This window comes from Sceloporus occidentalis, unplaced genomic scaffold (genome assembly GCF_023333645.1).
Source record: "Sceloporus occidentalis isolate IW3139 unplaced genomic scaffold, rSceOcc1.0.p SCAF_2, whole genome shotgun sequence".
NCBI classification, from domain to species: Eukaryota; Metazoa; Chordata; class Lepidosauria; order Squamata; family Phrynosomatidae; genus Sceloporus; species Sceloporus occidentalis.
The window spans coordinates 52,682,543-52,701,634 of record NW_028316982.1 but is presented as its reverse complement, the minus strand read 5'-3'; the positions used below and the strand labels follow the sequence as shown (position 1 = coordinate 52,701,634).

General features: G+C 39.3%; 1 protein-coding gene across 3 annotated transcripts in view; it reads right to left on the bottom strand.

Annotated features, from left to right (window-relative positions):
* Nucleotides 1-3,550: 3,550 nt before the first annotated feature.
* Nucleotides 3,551-19,092, bottom strand: part of DZIP1L (DAZ interacting zinc finger protein 1 like) — a 35,010-nt gene continuing 19,468 nt past the window's right edge. For all 3 annotated transcript variants that reach the window (XM_089509384.1, XM_089509383.1, XM_089509386.1), the window contains 9 exons: nt 18,498-18,638; nt 17,597-17,627; nt 15,323-15,373; nt 13,565-13,698; nt 10,869-11,061; nt 10,262-10,487; nt 9,156-9,361; nt 7,210-7,349; nt 3,551-6,245 (listed from right to left, as the gene is read on the bottom strand). In XM_089509384.1, the coding sequence (XP_089365510.1) occupies nt 6,075-6,245; nt 7,210-7,349; nt 9,156-9,361; nt 10,262-10,487; nt 10,869-11,061; nt 13,565-13,698; nt 15,323-15,373; nt 17,597-17,627; nt 18,498-18,638 (1,293 nt within the window). In that variant the 3' untranslated portion in view covers nt 3,551-6,074. The remainder of the gene's footprint in view (nt 6,246-7,209; nt 7,350-9,155; nt 9,362-10,261; nt 10,488-10,868; nt 11,062-13,564; nt 13,699-15,322; nt 15,374-17,596; nt 17,628-18,497; nt 18,639-19,092) is intronic.

Sequence of the window (19,092 nt, the reverse complement as noted above, 5' to 3'; positions counted from 1 at the left end):
CATTTTTGAGGAATTGCGGGTAAAAAACTGGAAATGATGACTGCACCACTCTCAGTTGCAGGGCACACTGAGACAGGTAGCTGGAGAGACCCCTCAGGGTCCTGCTTGTTCCAAGACACCCCAAAATGGAAGTGCACTCTTGATATCATGTCCCAGTGCCTCAATCTCCAGTGCATAAAGAAACACATTGGTCAGGATGCTATCAGGCTGCAAAGGTATGTGTTTGAGGTCATATTACATTGTTCATGAATGTAAAGTGAATCCAGCAGTTGTGGTATTTTAAATCCAACTTATGATACTGTAACTGCTGGATGGGATTCCAGCCATAATGTGCATCTCCATGTGCAATGCACATCCATGCACAATGAGAATCTGAATGTGCAGTGGCACTGAATAAACAACTCTTCATCCACAAGCTTGAACTGCATAACCAGAATTCATACATTTTACACTGGACAAAAAAAATGTCCAGCTGCTTTTGTACTGGAGCATAAATGCATAAGAACCAGTAAGATTCCTGCTTTTCATTTCATAAATAGGCCCAACTGGCAAGTATATTTGTGTGCTTGCTGAAACATTACTCATGCCATTTTCTCACATGTTATAGGGATTTGCACAAAATTATACCAGTCATAAACTGGATGTATTAGTCTTACAGTTTTGAATTGTAGGAAATGATATTCATCCTGAGATTGTTCTCTGTCCAAATCCCATTCTCTTTCAACCATACAAGCTCTAGACTGGGTTGCACTTTTTCCTAGATAATAATATTAATTAACACACTATTTCTACTAGTGCTCCTTATTCTAATGTGATTTCATATAGAATGGTAATTAAACATGACCTTGGTCTTGATCAGATTCACATTTAATTCATCTTGCTCTTCTCCATGACATGTTCTCCCATAATTAACTGCGTATTTAGCACAGCACTCCTGCTGTTGTGACCGTAGCCTCTGCACACTAGAGATAGGAATTCACCGTTCATGTACATGCTCCACCCTGCTGGTTTAGCATTATACTAAGCAAGACCTGTATGTTAGCAAGAATAAAATATTAAGGAGGAGTAAATTTTCATGGCGGTTACACCATTGTCACAAGTGAATTATTAAGACATATTTTTCCCTTTAATTCTGTGCATTTCCTTAGTGGGTTAAAACCCAGTTCTTTCTTTTCTTTTTAAAAAAGCTGGTAAACATTTTCAAAAAAGGTTGTTAAGGTTCAGGACACCAGCTGGACATTCAGGGAATTGCTTTGTTTCTCAGGGATCTCCAGAAAGGGAGGTAAATCTCAAGGTAAAAGCACAGGAGAAGGAAAAAGCTTGATTTTTGTTTGGAAGATGGCTTTAAGGTTGGGACACCTATGCCTACCTATTCCTAGGTGATGTCAGGACTCCAAGCTTCAGAGCAAAGACTGTTGTATGTGTGTTGGGTTTCTGCAACAATGGTATACCAAAAAGGTGTGACAGGATGGGACTGGGTGGAGAGTTGGTGGGATCATAAATTGTTCCATTTGAAACAAGGCAGGGAGTAAAGTGCTAGCATCACATATTGTGAGTATTCTTTTCTACAACACCTGGTAGTAGTGGCAGAGATGGATTGTGGTGATGGTGGGAACTCCCACGGGCTGTTGGTGAGTCTTTCACAAGCCGCAGGAGCAGTCCAAGTCTTGAAAATCTTCTTCACATATCATATGCACTTTAGCCACTCAGAAAGCAGCCACTTAGCAGGCATGGTGGTAAGTGCTGCTGCTACTGAACACATTTTGCCACTTGCCTAGCTTCTGAAAAATGCTTTGGCTTCCCCCTTCTTGATTGCCATATTATTTGGTTAATTAGATTTTTACTCAAATTCTACACCGAGTCACCATGGCTACCCTCATGCCAGTTTTCAGAATCAACTGACATAGAAGCAGTTCCTTCCCCCCTGCCCTGCCCTTTCTGCTCCACTTCTGTGACACCAGAAGGGACTATCTCTATGGAACCATAGAAGAGAGGTGGACAAAAAAGAATTTGCATGGTTTTGGAAAGTTTTGCCCAAAGCCCCCAAGAGAATAAATACATGCAAACATATCTACCTCACCCCCAAGTCCCCAGAACCCAATATTAACCCACAAATATCTGTTGTTCTCTGCAGTTCTTTTCAAAGTGGCAACATTGCACTGTTGCCATTTTGAGAAAGACTGCAGAGGAAAATCGAGATATTTAGGCTTCTGGGGAGTGTAGCCTGCAAGAGATTCTGAGGGGGAAATCAGGTCCTAGCTCTCAGGTTCACAATTGATCATCCTTGCCATAGAGACATGGGCTTGTCTCTATAAAGTCAAAAGTGCTCATTTGCTGGTATCAGGTGTCAGACCTGAATTCATGGGGGCTGAGATGTTCCTGCCCAAGAATATTCATTTTGGAAGAAAGGAAATATTTATGTGAAGGGGGCAAGTCCTTTCACGGCACTTTCATTATCTTATTCTTGTGGCGGCAGAAATTCTCTTGGCCCCTGAGTGTCTCCACTTTATTGACTAGGATATGTCCTGTATGTTGTAATGTTATGGGACATTTGGGGAGGGGGAAAGCTGCTGGCCCCATGACAATAACAATAAGAAACTATGTTGTTGTCACTGCAAACAGAGACATCCCCACTCCTTGTTTAAAATAAAAACAAAAGCAACACAAATTTGAGTAACTAAACAGATGCGCTTGGGATGAATTATTTATAAAACAGATGTGATTTTTATGAATGAATAACAAAAGTAATGAGGTTTTAAATATGAAAATGAATGGGAAAAATAAACTTTTCCCCTGTTAGCCAATTCTTGTTCTACACACACGGCATAAATATTTGAAAAAACGTAATGGATTGTTATTTTTTTTTAAAAAAAACAACTGCCTCTTGTTTTATCTAGTGTAAAAAAAAGCCACATTTCTTTTAACTTTTAAGCAATGGAAGGAATAACGTTCTAATCTTTAGGCACTGTAATAATAAAAAACATTCAGATGTCTTCTTTTATCTTGTTGTTGGTTGTCTCTGTTCTTAGATTCAATGACATTCATGAAAATTTTGAATTCTGTGTCGCTTCTTTACAGCAAAAAAACCCCATCCATTTTAATTTCAGAAGCTATAACTGTTGCTAATTGGTGCCAGTATTACTGGAGGAACCAAGAAAATGTATGGCAAAATTCACTACACAACCACCAACGGTGCAGGAAAGCAAGATTGACAGAGAGATTCCAGTCTAGGTCAGTGTTTAGACTGATAGCAGATGGTAAGAGAATTTGAATAAAGGGAATAAAAACTGATATTTATAAGACTGGGACAGGACTACTACTACTTTATGGTCTGGTCCCTCATTTTATTTATAGCATGACAAATACTACGTTAGGTAAAGAGATTACACTACAAATATAGTTTTAATCTTTCATACAAATATAAATTTTCTACAGCTGCATAGATTTACAAAGATAAATTAGAATGGTTTTATGCAGCATTGTATATACAATCTGTGCAGCATTGTATATACAATCTGTATTAACAAGAATAGCAAGAACAGGTCTTCATCCAAATACTATTTCACTGTGAAAAGTGCTGAATCCACATTACATTTCACAATATGTTCTGTCTTACATGTAGTTTTAAGATTTTTCATATCCACTAAAATCATTTTAAGATCAAATAATCCCTCAACCAAGAGTTACATCAGATAGCAAATGTTATAGTAGAAACAGGTCATTTAAAATATACCTCTTTTTTCCTTACAATTAGAAAATCCCACCAATGAAAGCTGATGCTCTGTGGTCTGAATATTTTATAAAACTTGACTTCAACAGGGAGTGACAACTTCATGGCTGAAAAATTCCAACATCATTCTGGAGTGGTACTCCCACTTTTTGCACATGGAAGAACTGAGGGAAATAGTAAGCATGTGTATACTGAAACATTCAGCTTCATGTCAAAGTTAAGGAAACAGCATTTGTGCAGTTTTAGACAAGATGAAATAATATTAATCATTTGTAGTGCTCCAAATTATATTTAAAGCAGTGTGAATAGATGGCTCCAGTGTCAGTGGGTCTGCAAAACTGCATTGGATTTTAGCCGGTGTCTTTTATTGCCCTCTGTCCCCCGTCCTCACATGGCCAAAAAGGACAGTGACCTCTGCCTGCATTGATATCTCTCCAGACCATCTTAACTTAAAACAGAAAAAACATCTGAGACAAAATGAAAGCCTGCTATTCTAACATCATCACTTTCCCCCTCCTGTATGATTTTAAATATTTTTGCCTGATGAAGAAGCCAGTGATACTTCAAGAACTTGCATGATTTATTTTCAGCATTTTCGTTAGCCAATAAAGGCCAATGTTCTATTGTGGATCTGCAATTTTGTGAGATTTCAGCCACAAATTTAAAGGTGCTAAACCCTATACTCAAAATAGGTTCAGCAACTTGGACACCCTTTTTAAAAATTCAGGCTAAAATTCAGATAGATTTCCTATCCCATTGGCACTGTAGCTACCAGCTGCCACAGATTAAAAGGATGATCTCTGGACTTCATTAGCACCTTCCTTCAAGTTCTTGAGATACACAGGCTTGCTGACAATGTGCAGTGTGCACAGTTGTAAAATCAGCATATAAGATTAAAGAAATGCTAGGAAATTGGGAACTAAGAAAATTTCTGTACCATTGTCCTCAGTAATATTTTAAAGATAGTTTATTTTTTCAGACATTTTTAACCACACAGTCATTTTGTACTTGTGCAATTCAGTTTAGAAGTTTTGATTACTCCACCCCTGAATAAATTCTGACTTGAAAAATCCTTCTCTGCTAACAAGTTCCATTTGCAATGTCTCAAGAAATATGTCCTTTGTTTCTTGAGTTGTGGTGCCACCAAGTGGTCACTTGTATTCAGCAATCTTTTATTCAAATATTCCTTGTTTTCTAAACGTGAACACAACTAATATGTTAGAAATATGGGTCAAAATTACTGGCTCCAGCCTGGCCATAACCCTCCAAAAACCTCAAAAGAGATAGAGGAGTTTGACCCATGGAGATACATGGCTCAATTGGGGACAAGGAAGAACCACCATCACAGTAGAGCAGGTTCAGTTATCTGCCTCCAAGGATACTTTGCCCATACTCCCCCCAAACCACTACACTACTCCTTGGCCTTTGACTCAACTCCACACTGTTTTCCTTCATCCTCAGACCCCAGTATATGAGGCAGCATCAAGCCTTGGAAGCTTCCAAATGATGCTACAGGAACACTCCACTGATAGCCAGAAGGCTTCACTGTCACTGGTATTATCAGCAGTTAGGAAAAGTGAGGGAAGATATGCAATAAAACCTGCAGGGGGCCAGGAAAGGGGAAGAGCTAACAAGAGGATATAAACTACTTAGTGTCTTCTGCATCTCTTCTTGGAGAAAAGCTCCTTACAGAAGTCCCATAGGCAGTTCTAACCCCTGGTCCCCCCACCCTAAAGGGAAATGGCCATGGACACAAACCTAAGATGGTACTAAAGAACCATGATTGGATCTCTATTTCTTTTAAAATCTGAACAAGATCATGATGATAGGAGAACTGAGTGACATCGTCCAAAGCTAAACTGCCTCTCCTTTAAAACTGTTGTTTGATTAGTTGGGTTTTCCCATATATATCACCATATATTCCCAGCATCTTGCCTAGTTTGGTGCAACATCAGTGATTCTTTGGAATGATTCTGGAGATCATAGTTGATCTTCAAATCCCTTCTTCTAAACCATCACATGCAGGAGGGCCTTCACAGCCCACAAACAAGATCACAAAGCTGGAGACTGGTCATCTGTACCCTACAAATCTATAGCTACTTTTACACAGTTTCAAGGAAGATGGCTTTTAGAAAGATGGCTTCAGGAAAATAGTAAAATAGTTTTCATGAGACTCATCACATGAGTGACTGCAAAGGATGAGCAATTCCAGAGAATAATTCAACGTATATATTGAATCTATAAACATGAATATACTCTCATTATTTTTCTCTATAAAATCTGCATCCTTTTCTTTCATTTGTGGGATTCAGATTATTTTTGGCTTGTCAGCTAAAAGAAAGAATCACCAGGCACCAGACCTTGTACTGCTGGAACTCCAGATGTTGGTGCCCTGAGACCCAGATGAGTCCCCACTAACCCTTACACCTTGCTGTTTCTTGATTTCAGTATTCAGATGTGGGGTGCCTTCTTCTATAGATGAAATCTCTAAATCACTTTCATCTTCGGCAGCAAACTACAGAGGGGAAGAAGAGAAAACAGATAAGAGAGCAAAATACAAATGGCAAGCAAAGACAGACTGCACTCAGCAATGCTTGAGAAATTTTCCTCTGGAGGGATGTTGCAGCAGCCAAACTGTGCAGCGTCCCTCCACCCCAAAAAGAACCCAGAACAATCGGGTTCTTCTTCGGATGTCACGAGTGTGCCATTGGTGCACTCGTGATGTAAGGAATGTGCAGCGACATCTATATGCTGCATGTTGCTTACGTCATGATGGCGGCCCCCATATGGATGGGAGACCGCCATTACGATGATGCTGTGATGTACTAGGTTTAAGGACCATGTAGTTTGTGCGTGGTCCCTAACCCTAGAATCGCTGCCTGGATGCCGCTTCTTGGCAGAATGTACTGGGCCATAATTTAATTACATCTGTGGCCTCCAAGACTGCCACAGAGCTCCATAAACCCATATGACCTCTTAATTTTTTTTAAAAAAATCAGGCTATTTTTGGTGGTGAAATTTCATTTGAAAATTACTCCAAATGGCCCGAAATTGTAGATAAACATGGTGGTTTCAACCTCCTTCCTTCCCAAAGGTTCCCACCATACTGATAAAACTGGAAAAGACTGAAACTGGCACAACAATGAAAAGAGAAATGATGGCTGAGAGTGGCGTTGCATAGTTTCTGGTATTCCTGGAAGAGAGGAGAGCAGCACCCATAGGAAGAGGGAGGAATTAGATCTCTTCTCCATCTCTGTCATAAGCTATGACCACAAACACGTTTGTTAGGGAGTACATTCCCCAAACAAAATGAGACCTACTTTTGAGTAAACATGTATAGGACTGTGACAATTGTAAAAGGTACTGGAACAATAACTCCATTGTTGTGTTTTAGGGTTGGCCTTAGAACAAAAACAAACAATCACGAAACAAATAAACAATACTGAACTCTATTGTTCTTAATGCATGTTCCACAGTACCTGAAGTATTTTAGTGGCATGGCTGGATGTATGAGCTTCTTTGGTTGGTATTGAAAAGAGCTTCACTCCACCTGGAGGCTTTTGCGCAGGAGCACTCAGTTTCCTCTCCAGATTTTTAGCCATTGACTGCACCAGGGTTTCTACATCAATCATGGAAACAGGTAGGATCAGATTGTAAACATGACAGTTAATGGCAATATTGTTCATTATGATTTTGGAGCAGGTTCATTTCTTATTTAACATTCCCAACAGTTTTAGTGAAAACTATCAGAATAACCAAAGCTAGAAAGTCATGTCAGTGTTTAATCTAAGTGTTTGTGCAGTGAAATCTATGGCAATAAGCATCTAACACATGACTAGTCCTGCACAGTGTGACAGAACATTCATGCACAATGGCAGTGTTAGCATACAAGTGGTGTATCCCCAGAGAATATAGATTACTGGCATACTACAGCTGCCCTTGAATGGAATGGCATATAATGTTTTAAAAAACAACAACGGTATCATGTGAAACATCTACACACAAAAAATGGTTTTCATGCAAAATTGTCATTATTTAACTAGGTTGCTTGTGGAATAAAGAGCTGGCATAGGGCCCAAGTGCGTTTGTGGCAACAGCACACCACATGCCCTGACTCCACCCTGATGCCACCATCACACTGCCTGCTCAAACATATGGCAGGCAGCATCATGCCATTTTTGCTGCACAGTATTTAGACACACTGCACCAAAGAAACAGGGCCACAACAGCTTTTTGCTGGCTCCAAAAGGAGCAGGTTTCTGCCACTTATTTTGGAGCTGACAAATCATGGATCGGGGCTGTGGCATGTGGTTGCTGCAGTCCTGATCTAGTGTACAAAGGGTGGCATGACACAGCCCTAACAGAGCTCCTGTTCAGCTTGAAGCCATTGTGGGAAAAGCAAAGGTAAATTCAAAAGAGAATTCAACACACTGCAGTGGTGGATTCACTGGCTACCCCTACATGGCACAATTTTGACTCATTAAAAACATCAAAGCACACATTTAAATACACATTAGAATAATTAGACTAGCATCTTCTTAATGGCATACACTGTTGTGACCCCTGGATATGCCAGCATAAGTACTTTTGTGGGCACTGTGCAAGGAGGTATCTCTTACTGCAAGACCATTTCCCTGATTTCACAACAGAAGCTGGATAGCACCAAGACACAGCTCTGTTCCACCTTTGTGGATAATGAAGCCCCACCTTCAGTCTCAAAAAGCCCTCCAGTCTCCCATTTTGGTTTCAAAACATGATCTGATTTTCAGGCATTTTTTTTTTGTTCTAAATCCATGCGACCCACCCCGAGTTCAGCAAAACATATGAAAATACCCACATTCCATGCCCACAATCACCCAGAACCCTGTATTACCTTCAGATACCTCAATTTTCCTCTACATACTCTCTTCAAAATGGTGACAGGAAACAAATACAAAGGAAAATGTATTTGGGCTTGGTGGGGGTGCAATCTGTGAGGAGTCTGGGGAGTCTGATTCTATTCTTCTACAAATTGGCCCCCTCCCCCCAAGCAGTTGCCTACCACTGCTCTAAGAGGAAAGGAAATAGCTCTAGTCAACAGAACCTCATGCACCACAGAAGTAGATGTGTGCCCTGAGTTAATGGAAATATTTAAAGTTTAGTAACTATCTGCAGATGCTGCACGTTTCTGGGACCTGCTGGCCATGAATACCCAAACAAGGTAACCACTTATCTTCAAAATTTCACTGTATGCCATCGTCTATTTTTCTCCATTCTTCTAATGTTAGTTCAGCACAGCAAGCTTTTCCTTTGCCGGGATACACTAAATCTGACTAGACAAAAGACTTAAAAAACAATCTAGTGATATGTGATTGGATCTGCACCTGAGCTTGTTGAAAGTTCCATTGACAGTTGTTTTAAGTTATTTTGCTTGATGTTTTTTTACCTGAGCGAGCGGGTGCTGCAGTTGAAAAAACCCTTCCTGTATTATCTTTCCCCTCAGGAGACTCTGAATCAGAGGAATCCCACTCACTCTCCTCCTGCTGAGCAACCCTGGGAAGTTCTTGTTCTGTCTTGCGTGGTGTGAACTTTGGAGAGGTAAAGCCTGGTTCTTCCTCAGATTCCTCTTCTTCAGAGCTGAAAGGTGAAGTGCTGGGGAAGAGACACATAATCAGGGGAAATGGAAGAATAAAATGTTCTCAACTGTGCTATTACATGGTGTGATGAACTCATCATTAACACAATTTTGAAGGATTTGTTGAAAGATCAGAACTTTGCAAATCCTGTAAAAGTCTGATGGAATTGTTTATTTTTAGGGTCAGTGGAAGGGGGCGATTTGTTTATTTATTTAAAATATATTTTCTTTATAAAATAAACTCAAAATGGTTTAAGAAATATTTTTTTAAAAAATATTAGCATTTCATATATATATATATATATATATATATATATATATTAAATCATAGAAAAACAGAACAAAATTAACTACCACAAGACAAAATGCAAAGACAAAAAGGCAAGAAGAAAAAAGAAAAGGAAAAAGAATAGGCATATAAGGAATAAACTGTTTCTGCTGCTATTACTGCTATTAAACTACTAGGGGAAAAAAACAAAAACAAAAAAGAAATAAAGAAATAAATGGACTTCCAACTATCTTTTCCCCAGTTGTATAGTCTAGTCTACATTTCTCATTCTCCCAATGTAAACTAAATATTACACTTCATCTATTTAAGCATCTCATACTAATACTCAAAACCCAAAGTTGTCAAGTCACCTTTGTATTTTCTCAAAAAGTCAGAGGTTTCCATACTTTCAAAAGCCCCACTATCAATTTTCTTTAATCAAATCAGACAATTTGTCAGGTTGTGCAAATTCTCTCATTTTTTTTATCAGCCATTCTTCTTTGGTAGGAAAGACAGTGTTTTTCTTCTTCTGAACATATAGAATAATAATTCAAATTCTAAAATATGTTTTGCCCAGTATAACCAAGAACATTTCTGCCTAAAACCAGGGAGATATAATTTTAAGTCAGAAGTTTAGCAAAGAGCTCACCTGGGCTGATGGACAGCAGAGTGCTGAGGAGAAGGTGGGCTGCTGCGGGCTTGTTTTGGAGAAGGCAATCTGGAAGTTTCCATTGTGCTAGCAATAGAGCTAACTTTGCTCCGAGGAGCTGGCTTGGGCATCTCTGAGGAATAAGGGTGTAATTCAACCTGTAACATACTGGGCTTGGAAGATGAAACCTGGATTAGAGGAGAATGTGGGCTTCTTTGGTTTTTACCTGCAAGCAAATATTAGAAACATCTGGAGGAAAAGAAGACAGACAGTTGCGGGAGATAGAGAATGGTTGTGTCATATAAAGAGTAGAGCTTTTTTCATATTTTATCTTTAAAACAATATTTTTATTTTATATTTACTCATTTATTGAAATATTCATTTATCACCACTGAGTTTGCCTGAGACCCCAAGGTGAGGCACAACAGACACAAACAAACAAAACTTCCTTTTTTGCCTGCTAGTGCAATGTTCAATTTAGGCTACTGAAAGTCATTGTAATTCTAATTCTAAACCAGGTAGGCATGATGCAAATAAATACAGAAGAAAACAAATACAAAAGTTGGCAATCAAAGTTCTAAAGACAGATTATCACAAATCCTGATACCTGAGAACATGGAGAATTGTAGGGATGTGTCCCTTTCATCCTTCTGCCCCCAGTTGATTCTCTTTTTTACTTCTTTGTCAAGTTTGTCTCTCAGGTCAAGGAGATGTGGAAATTTTTTGGCCTTTTGCTGTTGCTGTATTTTTACCATATCTCTCAAATGTGTATAGGTTTGAACTGGGATGCCTTTTGTACCCTGCAAGAGGGGTGGGGAAGAGAATAATGTAAATCAAACTGCCACATGCTGATCTTACTGATCCCCAGGTGGTAGATCAGGGGATTTGAAAATCTCTCTGTCTCAGTTTTCTCGCATTTCTCCAAACTCAACACATATTTTCTTCCTGTCCTTTTATTTTTTGGGTGTGTGTATGTGTTTTGTGACATTTTGCACAGCTTTTCAAAAGCACGAACAATTGTGTACAATATTCACATTTCCTGTATGTCCAGCATTCTTTCCAACATGCACATTTTATTTACACATCCTATGTAATGTAAGTATTTTCTTCATTGAGTTAAGTGTGTTTATTTGTGGACTTTTTCAGTTGTGTACACATAAACTTATTAGGAAATGAATTACTAATAATTTCCAGGAGTATATCCAAAATTCTAGCTCTGTTGAGATTAGGTAGTTTCTGTGCAACATTTTCCTGATTATTTCAAGTTACTGGTTCTTCAGGCAATTCAAGATGATTCTGCAGTTTGCTCTCCCTGGGAAACATTATTTGACATCTTTTGTTTTTAATTTTACAGTACCACTATTTCCATGAGGAAAGCTTGAAGACTGTTTAATTTGAGGACTCATTCAGGCTTGAAGACTGTTTAATTTGTGAACTATAAGCTATGTAGGTATTTATGTAGCTGTCTCTGTAGTCCATATAGGAATGTTCTTCTGTTTTTTCCCTCAGTCCCTCAGTGCATTTAACATATATGTTTAAGATATATATGTTAATTATAAGATAAATGTTGACTATATGTTATCAATAGAAAATAAAGTCTGAGGAAGAACTAAACAGTGAAGGATATAGATGTGGATGGTTTACTGTCAACTATGAGAAAGATTTATGATTGATTTAAAAAAAACCTGGAATTGGAGACATAGAGCCAGAATTTGGCAAAATAACAGAAGCTGAAAATGATTATCAAATCTCTAAATTTTACAATCTTTTACTAAAAATAGACATGGAAAATGAAATTGTAAAAGATTGTATGGTATAATGGGCTCAGGATATAGGTCACTCGATTCAGTTATAATGATGGGGGAAATTATTTACTAAAAAAAATTAAGTACACTTAGAATTATGATTTAAAAGAGGACATACAGTCAGCCTTTCTTATACACAGATTTTTTATACACAGATTGAAGCATCCACGATTTGAAAATGTTCAAAAAAATATAAAATTCAAATATCAAACCTTGATTAGGGACACCATTTTGCTATGTCATTATATTTAATGGGACTTCAGCATCCACAGATGCCATGGTCCCAATCCACCTCACCAGCAACTCAAATAGGAGAGGAAAAGATTGCTCCTTTTGGGGCTGGTTTTGGGTGTCTTTAGGTGGCCCTGGCATAACCTCAGGATGGCTTCTGGGTGCTCCAGAGGCGTGCATGGTCAAAATGCCACACTTTCAGTGTGGCTGGAAGCTGCTCCCATGTGTTTGCCCAGTGTAACTTCTGAGCACCTTGGGATTCTGCGCTATCAAAATGTCATGCCCCCAAGCCACCCAGAAGCCAGCTTTTCCAGGCCATCTGTTCAGCCCCATACTTAGAAAACCAATGGGGCTATGTGTTTATAATTGGCTTGGACTGAGATGTATAGATAAAATGTAGAAATATATTTATAATATTGAGAGTTGAGTTATGAACAATGAGATGAGATAAATGGGAGCAGTAAGTATTGAAAAATTAACAATAGGAAGAGTTGTGGAAGTTATTTTGTGTTTGCTTGTTTATTCTGTTTGTTTTTTGCTTGTATTTTACATTTTGTTTTTGTTTGCATTTTATTTGTATTATTTGATACCAATGTACATGCAATATGTTGTAATATGTTATATTTAGTTTTAATAGATAAAAGTATTTTATTTTAATAATAAAAGAAAGAAAACCCATTATTTGACCTTTTTATACATATGGTTTCGAGCCCTAGTCCTGATTTGCAGAGAGAGGGGAGAGAAGAGAGAGGGACACGGTCCTGTCTAAAAGCCATGTTCTGGAAATGAAACTTCCTAATGTTGAAGAAAGTAGTGTTCTTCTTAGGATGTTAATAACAACACACAACAAAGAACTTTAGGAGAGATTTACAATGATGTTTGAGTCTTTATTGCCAGCCTCATTAGAAAGTATTACAATCCTCCAAGGAATAAAATTAATAGGAATTAAAGAGGCGAAGCAGATGGGCCAAAAGGAGAGGCCTGAGGCTGTTCCAGCTGCAATTGCTCCCAAACCAGGCCTCCGCCTGTGGTCTCAAGCTGCATGCCACAAGAGTTGGTTTTAAACTGCTCTATCTTGCTCCAGTCCTTTGGACTGGAGCACGGGTTCATGGCAGCCTTGGGCTATGTTCCCAGTGCAGCATGAAGCTGCTTTATTTGGCCTATGTGTTGTGGGCCAAAAGCTGCTCAAATGGCTGAAAAGGAATAATGTGCACACACACTCCCTCTTTTTCCTCTGTCTCTGCATTCTTTCTCGTATGGAACTTACTCGCTTCACTCCCATGTTCTCCAGTTTTTCTTCAAGAGTCTCTTCCAGAATTGGTCGGAACTGCTTCAGCAAATTTGGATCCCTCCTCAGTGCTTCAAGAACCCTCTTCTTTTTATCCCATGTATTTTCGAGTTCTGCAGTGAGAGAAATTGTCCAAATGGGGAGAGGGGGCAGTATTCAGGAATAGAAACAATTTATTACATTATTTTCATATTTAAGGACAAAGTTGGTGTCTCAACATTTATTTTAGGCAACAAGGAATTTGAAATGTGGGTGGTGGTGGATCCATTTCTAAGGGGAAGTGGCAAATTCACTCATAGTCATCCAGGTACTGCACCTTATTACTGACAAAGGTTCAGCATTGGGAGAGTTCTGTTACAACTGGAGCCACTGAGGGAAGAACAGTGCCTATAAAACAATTTCCTATTTAACCTGTACTGAACAAGAGATTATAATTATCTAATTGATTTTTAATAAACAGAGAACAAATGAAATAAATTATAATATAACATAAATAATGGCCTAAGACATGGCAGCACTCTAAACTAATAAACAAACTTCATTTATATACCGCTTCATACCGCCTAAGCAGCATCTAAGCGGTTTACAACTGTAAGCTAATTTGCCCCCAACAATCTGGGTACTCATTTTAGTTACCTCGGAAGGATGCAAGCCTGAGTCAAGCTTGGGCCCTTTAGCTGGTCTTGAACATACAACCTTGTGGTTTTGAGTGAGTGGCTGCAGTACAGACATTTAACCACTGCGCCACCAGTGGCTCCAGGAGTGCTTTAACTGTACTTAGTGATACATAGTGCATCTGCACTTCAGGATTGCCATAGTTAGATAACATTTTAGGAGAACTGGATAAAATTTCCAAGGATAGTTGCTTCTTCTAAACCTTTGCAGTGCCATCTCCACTTTTTGATCGGCCAACACGGAAGGGAGGTTATAGGAGGTATTTAAGGTAAGCAGGTAGCTCGAGGAAACAAAATCTTTACATTTTGTACAGTCTGTGTTACTCTGGGGGTGGAACTCCCCCCTCTTATCTCCCCTCCCTATTTTGGGGAGAAGGCAATTTGTATAAAAATACCATGGGGAATCACTAGGCAGAAAGCATAAAAAATTCAAAGGACTAGGTTCTGGAACTAGGGGGTTATAATGTATGAAAACAATTAAGTCTTTTTGTTTCTTAGCTTGTTTTCTTCTCCATTAGCAAGCATGTCACAGAAACTGCACAGTGCCAATTGCAGGAAGACTTGAACATCCAGTATTTTCCAAGCAAGTGCTCAATGCTATACCTTCCCAGTTCCATCCAAACTTCTTGCTCTTCAGAGAGGAAGTTAGTAAAACCCATTGAACACTTGAAGTCCTGCAATTTTCACTCCAGCATCCCTCACTCAAAGCACTGAGATGGGAGAGCCCTGATAAATCATTTGCTGTGATTATTATCAGTTATAAAAAAAATGCTTTTCTTCCTTTTTCAGGAATTTTTCTTATATGAAGGGCTTAGGTGGATTCCCCCCAATCCTGTTTCTGCACTATTAAGCTCCCTTTAGAGGTTTTTCTCAATCTAAATCACCAGTAAATATTTAGAGGATTCTGAATTGGATTTTGAAGGGTCCCAGTTCAATTCAGATGTCTTCCAAATCTTCTGAAGCCATTACAAGTCAGTTGGGAATTCACCGAAATCCAAACCATAGTCCTACTATGTTGTATAAAATCAAAACAAGAAAAATATTGGCAAGTGGTGAGGGATACCTTCTTCAGTTGACTCTTCTGGCTTTTCTGCCTTAGGCACCTCTTGGATTTCTGGAAATGAATTAGCAACATCTCAGGGGAAAGTGCACCATAGTGGATGGAATTCACAGCTCTTATACATTTTCACAAAATGAATGTGCAAATTTAGGCCTGGGACAGACCGCCCGAAAAGGGCAGCCTACCGGCAGCCTTTTTTCCTCTGGAGGGAAGCTGCAACCACCAAGCCGCATGGCTTCCCTGCGGAGGAAAAAAGAACCCAAGAAAAGTGGGTTCTTTTTAAGCCACAGGGGCGGCGTAACGAGTGCACTACTGGCGCACTCATTATGTAAGCGCCACACAGCAATGTGCAGATGCTGCACAGTGCTACGAAACGATGGTGGCACCCATGTGCACAGGGAACCGCTATTGTTATGCCGCCTGTACGTTCTTGGATTAGGGACCATGCAGTTGCCACACGGTCCCTAACCCTAGAATCGGCACTGGTATGCCGCTTTATGGCAGTATGTACTACATCAAGGTCTTGACTTACATTATGATTTCAGTGGGAAATAATTGCAATTATGTCTACATCCAATGAAATACATTTTAAAAAGAGGGTGGAAAGTTTAAATGTGTCTATAAATCATCCTACATGCATGACACTTAGGCCTGAAACAGACAGGCCAAATGGGGTGGTTTCCTGTCACATTTGGGACATAGCATTTAGATGACGAACACCCTGAATATGGAGGGAAATGGCATTAGACCAACATCTTTGCAAAAGAACCCAGCCAAAAAGGAGTGGTAAAAATAGCTCCTTTTTGGTGGCTCAGTTTAGGACTGTGGCAGCAGCCCAGATCAGGGTTGGTTGCCTGCAGTTGCTGTGGCCCCGGTGCAAATCATGCTGGTGCAGTCCACCATGGTCCTTTTGGCCTATCTGTTTCAGGCCTCAGTTGATTTTAAGATCTGATGCGAAAGGTTTTAGAAGTCTTCCCATACCTTAATTCAGCTAGACTTGCTACTAAGGGGCAGTACAGACCACCCCAAAACAGTGGTTTGCACTCACCTGTTTTAACTGCGGAAGGATGCTGCAGCTGCCAACCGTGCGGCATCCCTCCACAGTAAAAAGAACCCAGTTCTTCTGGGTTCTTTTTTTGGGTGCATTGTGCATCGTTGTCATCATCATGGCGGTGCCCATGTGGAAAGGATGCCACCATTATGACGATGCCCATACGGATTAGGGTTCTGGAGCGTGCGGTTGTCGTGTGCTCTGGAACCCCAGTTTTGGTGCTGCCACACTGCTTTTGGGCAGTGTGTCTCGTGCCTAAGTTTAAACCTGTGCTACTGAAACTATGGCACATTTTTTACTGTTTAATGCTACCTTCACATCTCTCCTCCTTTGCTGACTTTTATATTGAAAGAAAACATTAATCAAATCTGTGAATAATCAAACCCATAAAAGTCAAAGCTGAAAATGTGGGAGACCAACTGCAGCTGCTTTCATTCTAGAAATAAGAATGTATGTTGCCTGCTCAGTCTCTGACTTTTGTCCTCTTAGTAGCATAATGAAAAGACTTATGGTAGAAACTCATGCTTACAGCAGATGATTTACAACTCTGGAGTTGCTATTAATCATTTATCCTTGACATGCAGTTTGTACTGGGGTTGCAAGAAACCTTAGGCTCTAGAAAGTAGTCTGTACCTGTCACTGCCTATAACAGCAAATAACTATGAGGTCATCTCTTACTTCTAGGCCACAGTTTCATTTTTAATCCTATGGACATTGGCCTGAAATGCACGGGCCAAAAAAAAGAAAAATGAAAAAAAGCAGCTTCCAGCTGCTTTGAAGGCGTGGCATTTACATGATACATGCCCCCAAAGTGGCCAGAGACCACTCTGAGGCTGCCAAAGATGGCCAAAGCCACCGAAAAAAGGAGTGGAAAAATCCTGCTCCTTGTGGCAGCTAACTTGGGACTGCAGTAGAAGCAGGATGTGCAGTCGCTGCAGTCCTCACTCAGTCACAGTCCAATCGCAGCTGGAGCAGCCTCTGGTGGGCTGTCTGCTTCACCCCATCGAGATCATGGTGAAATACTTAGAAGGGCCTTAGAAGAAGAGCAAGATAATTACATCCAATGTGTGAGGATTTTTTTTTAAAATCAACAGATGTGACTATTGCAGAACCTTCTTATCTATCTACCTAAAAGTGTCCCTATGATAATATAGTTTGACACAGGAGGGGGAAAACACTCTATTATTAATTATGGAAATCCATATATCCTAGACATTGCCCATTACCTTTGGCTTTGCTGGAAGACAGGTGTTTAATCTGCAAGGCAAAATAAGTTATTAAAAGATCAACTTTTGTTGATAAGGTCTAATGACTGGTTACTTGATACGAGTGTCCACAGAATCAAGAATAACGAGAAACGTTAAAATGGTGGTTTTACAAAGGGCATAAACACAAATTATATATTTTATGCTAGGATATGAAAAGTGGTGCTGTGGTGTAAACACTACATTAGTATGAAATGTTTTCCCCACCAAACTATCTTAATTACAAGGATCACAGCAAACTGCATATTTGAATATTCTCACAGTAAAACGAGAGTATTGAAATATGCTATTTGCTACTTCCATTCTGAAATCAGCACAGTCCAACAAGACTTGCTCTATGGGAATCTGTTTATTGTATAGTTTATGTCTTAGAGCAGAAGTGATCTATGATGCCATATGAAGTAGCTTGTACAAAATATTTATTGCAATTATATCCTTTTTGCAATAAATAAGGCATAAGTAAATTACATTATAATTATAACATAATGAAAGCTAACTAGACATCTTTTATGGTATGACTATTGTTACTTTCAGTTACCTTTAAAGTTACAGGGCACATGAGGCCTCATTACCACAGACTGGGGGTTCATAGCATTCTGATTTTTTAAAAAGTAACTATTTTGTTATTCTTGAATGACAAGAAAGAAAAGCTTTATTAAAAAAAATAAAAACTATAAAAATAACTAATACTGGAGACCCTGGAATAGTAATACTAACTACTTTTTAAAAGTAACATTCCAAGCTTTATGTATTGCCTACTAGAGTTTACAAACAACACTCAACTTCCCATTGAACTTCAGCCACAAGAGGGAGTTGGAGAGCTTCTCATAGAACTATAGACAGGAGCTCATGCATGACTTACAGTTTTTTCTTGAGTTTTGATTATCTTTGCTTGTTCCCTGAGCTGGGCATTGAGTGATGCCATTTGCAGCTTGCTTTGCTCAGCCATTCTCCATTGGTCAGATGACAAGATAGCTAGTAGCCTCTCATTCTCAGCCTTTAGCTAGGAACAGAAAGGTACATTATTAGAGAGCTGGGTACAATGATCACTGTGCCTAAACACTTTCTTAGTAGATCAGAATGCTCTGAATGCAACTGTGTGGGTTACCAGATAAATGGGCTACACTCGAATTTGATTTTGTAGTGAGACCTTACCATTTCAAATTGACAAATACCCAGCATGTTTATAGATTTTCCTTCCTTGTCTTTCTCTTTGCACTAGGAGAGATGATGAAAATCCACTGCAACCTTGCTTTTTGAAGACTGGTATGACCAAAATGGATTTACTCTTTTTTTTCTTTCTTTTTGGAGTACAAAAAATGGACCTGTTGCTCTGGATGTGGGCATCTGATAGAGAGCAATAAAATTGTTGTACAATCAAGAATTAGTTGCGAGTGTGCATCTCAATTGTGCAGAGGGAACTGCGCCATGCTTCTGCCCTCCTGCATGAGCATTCA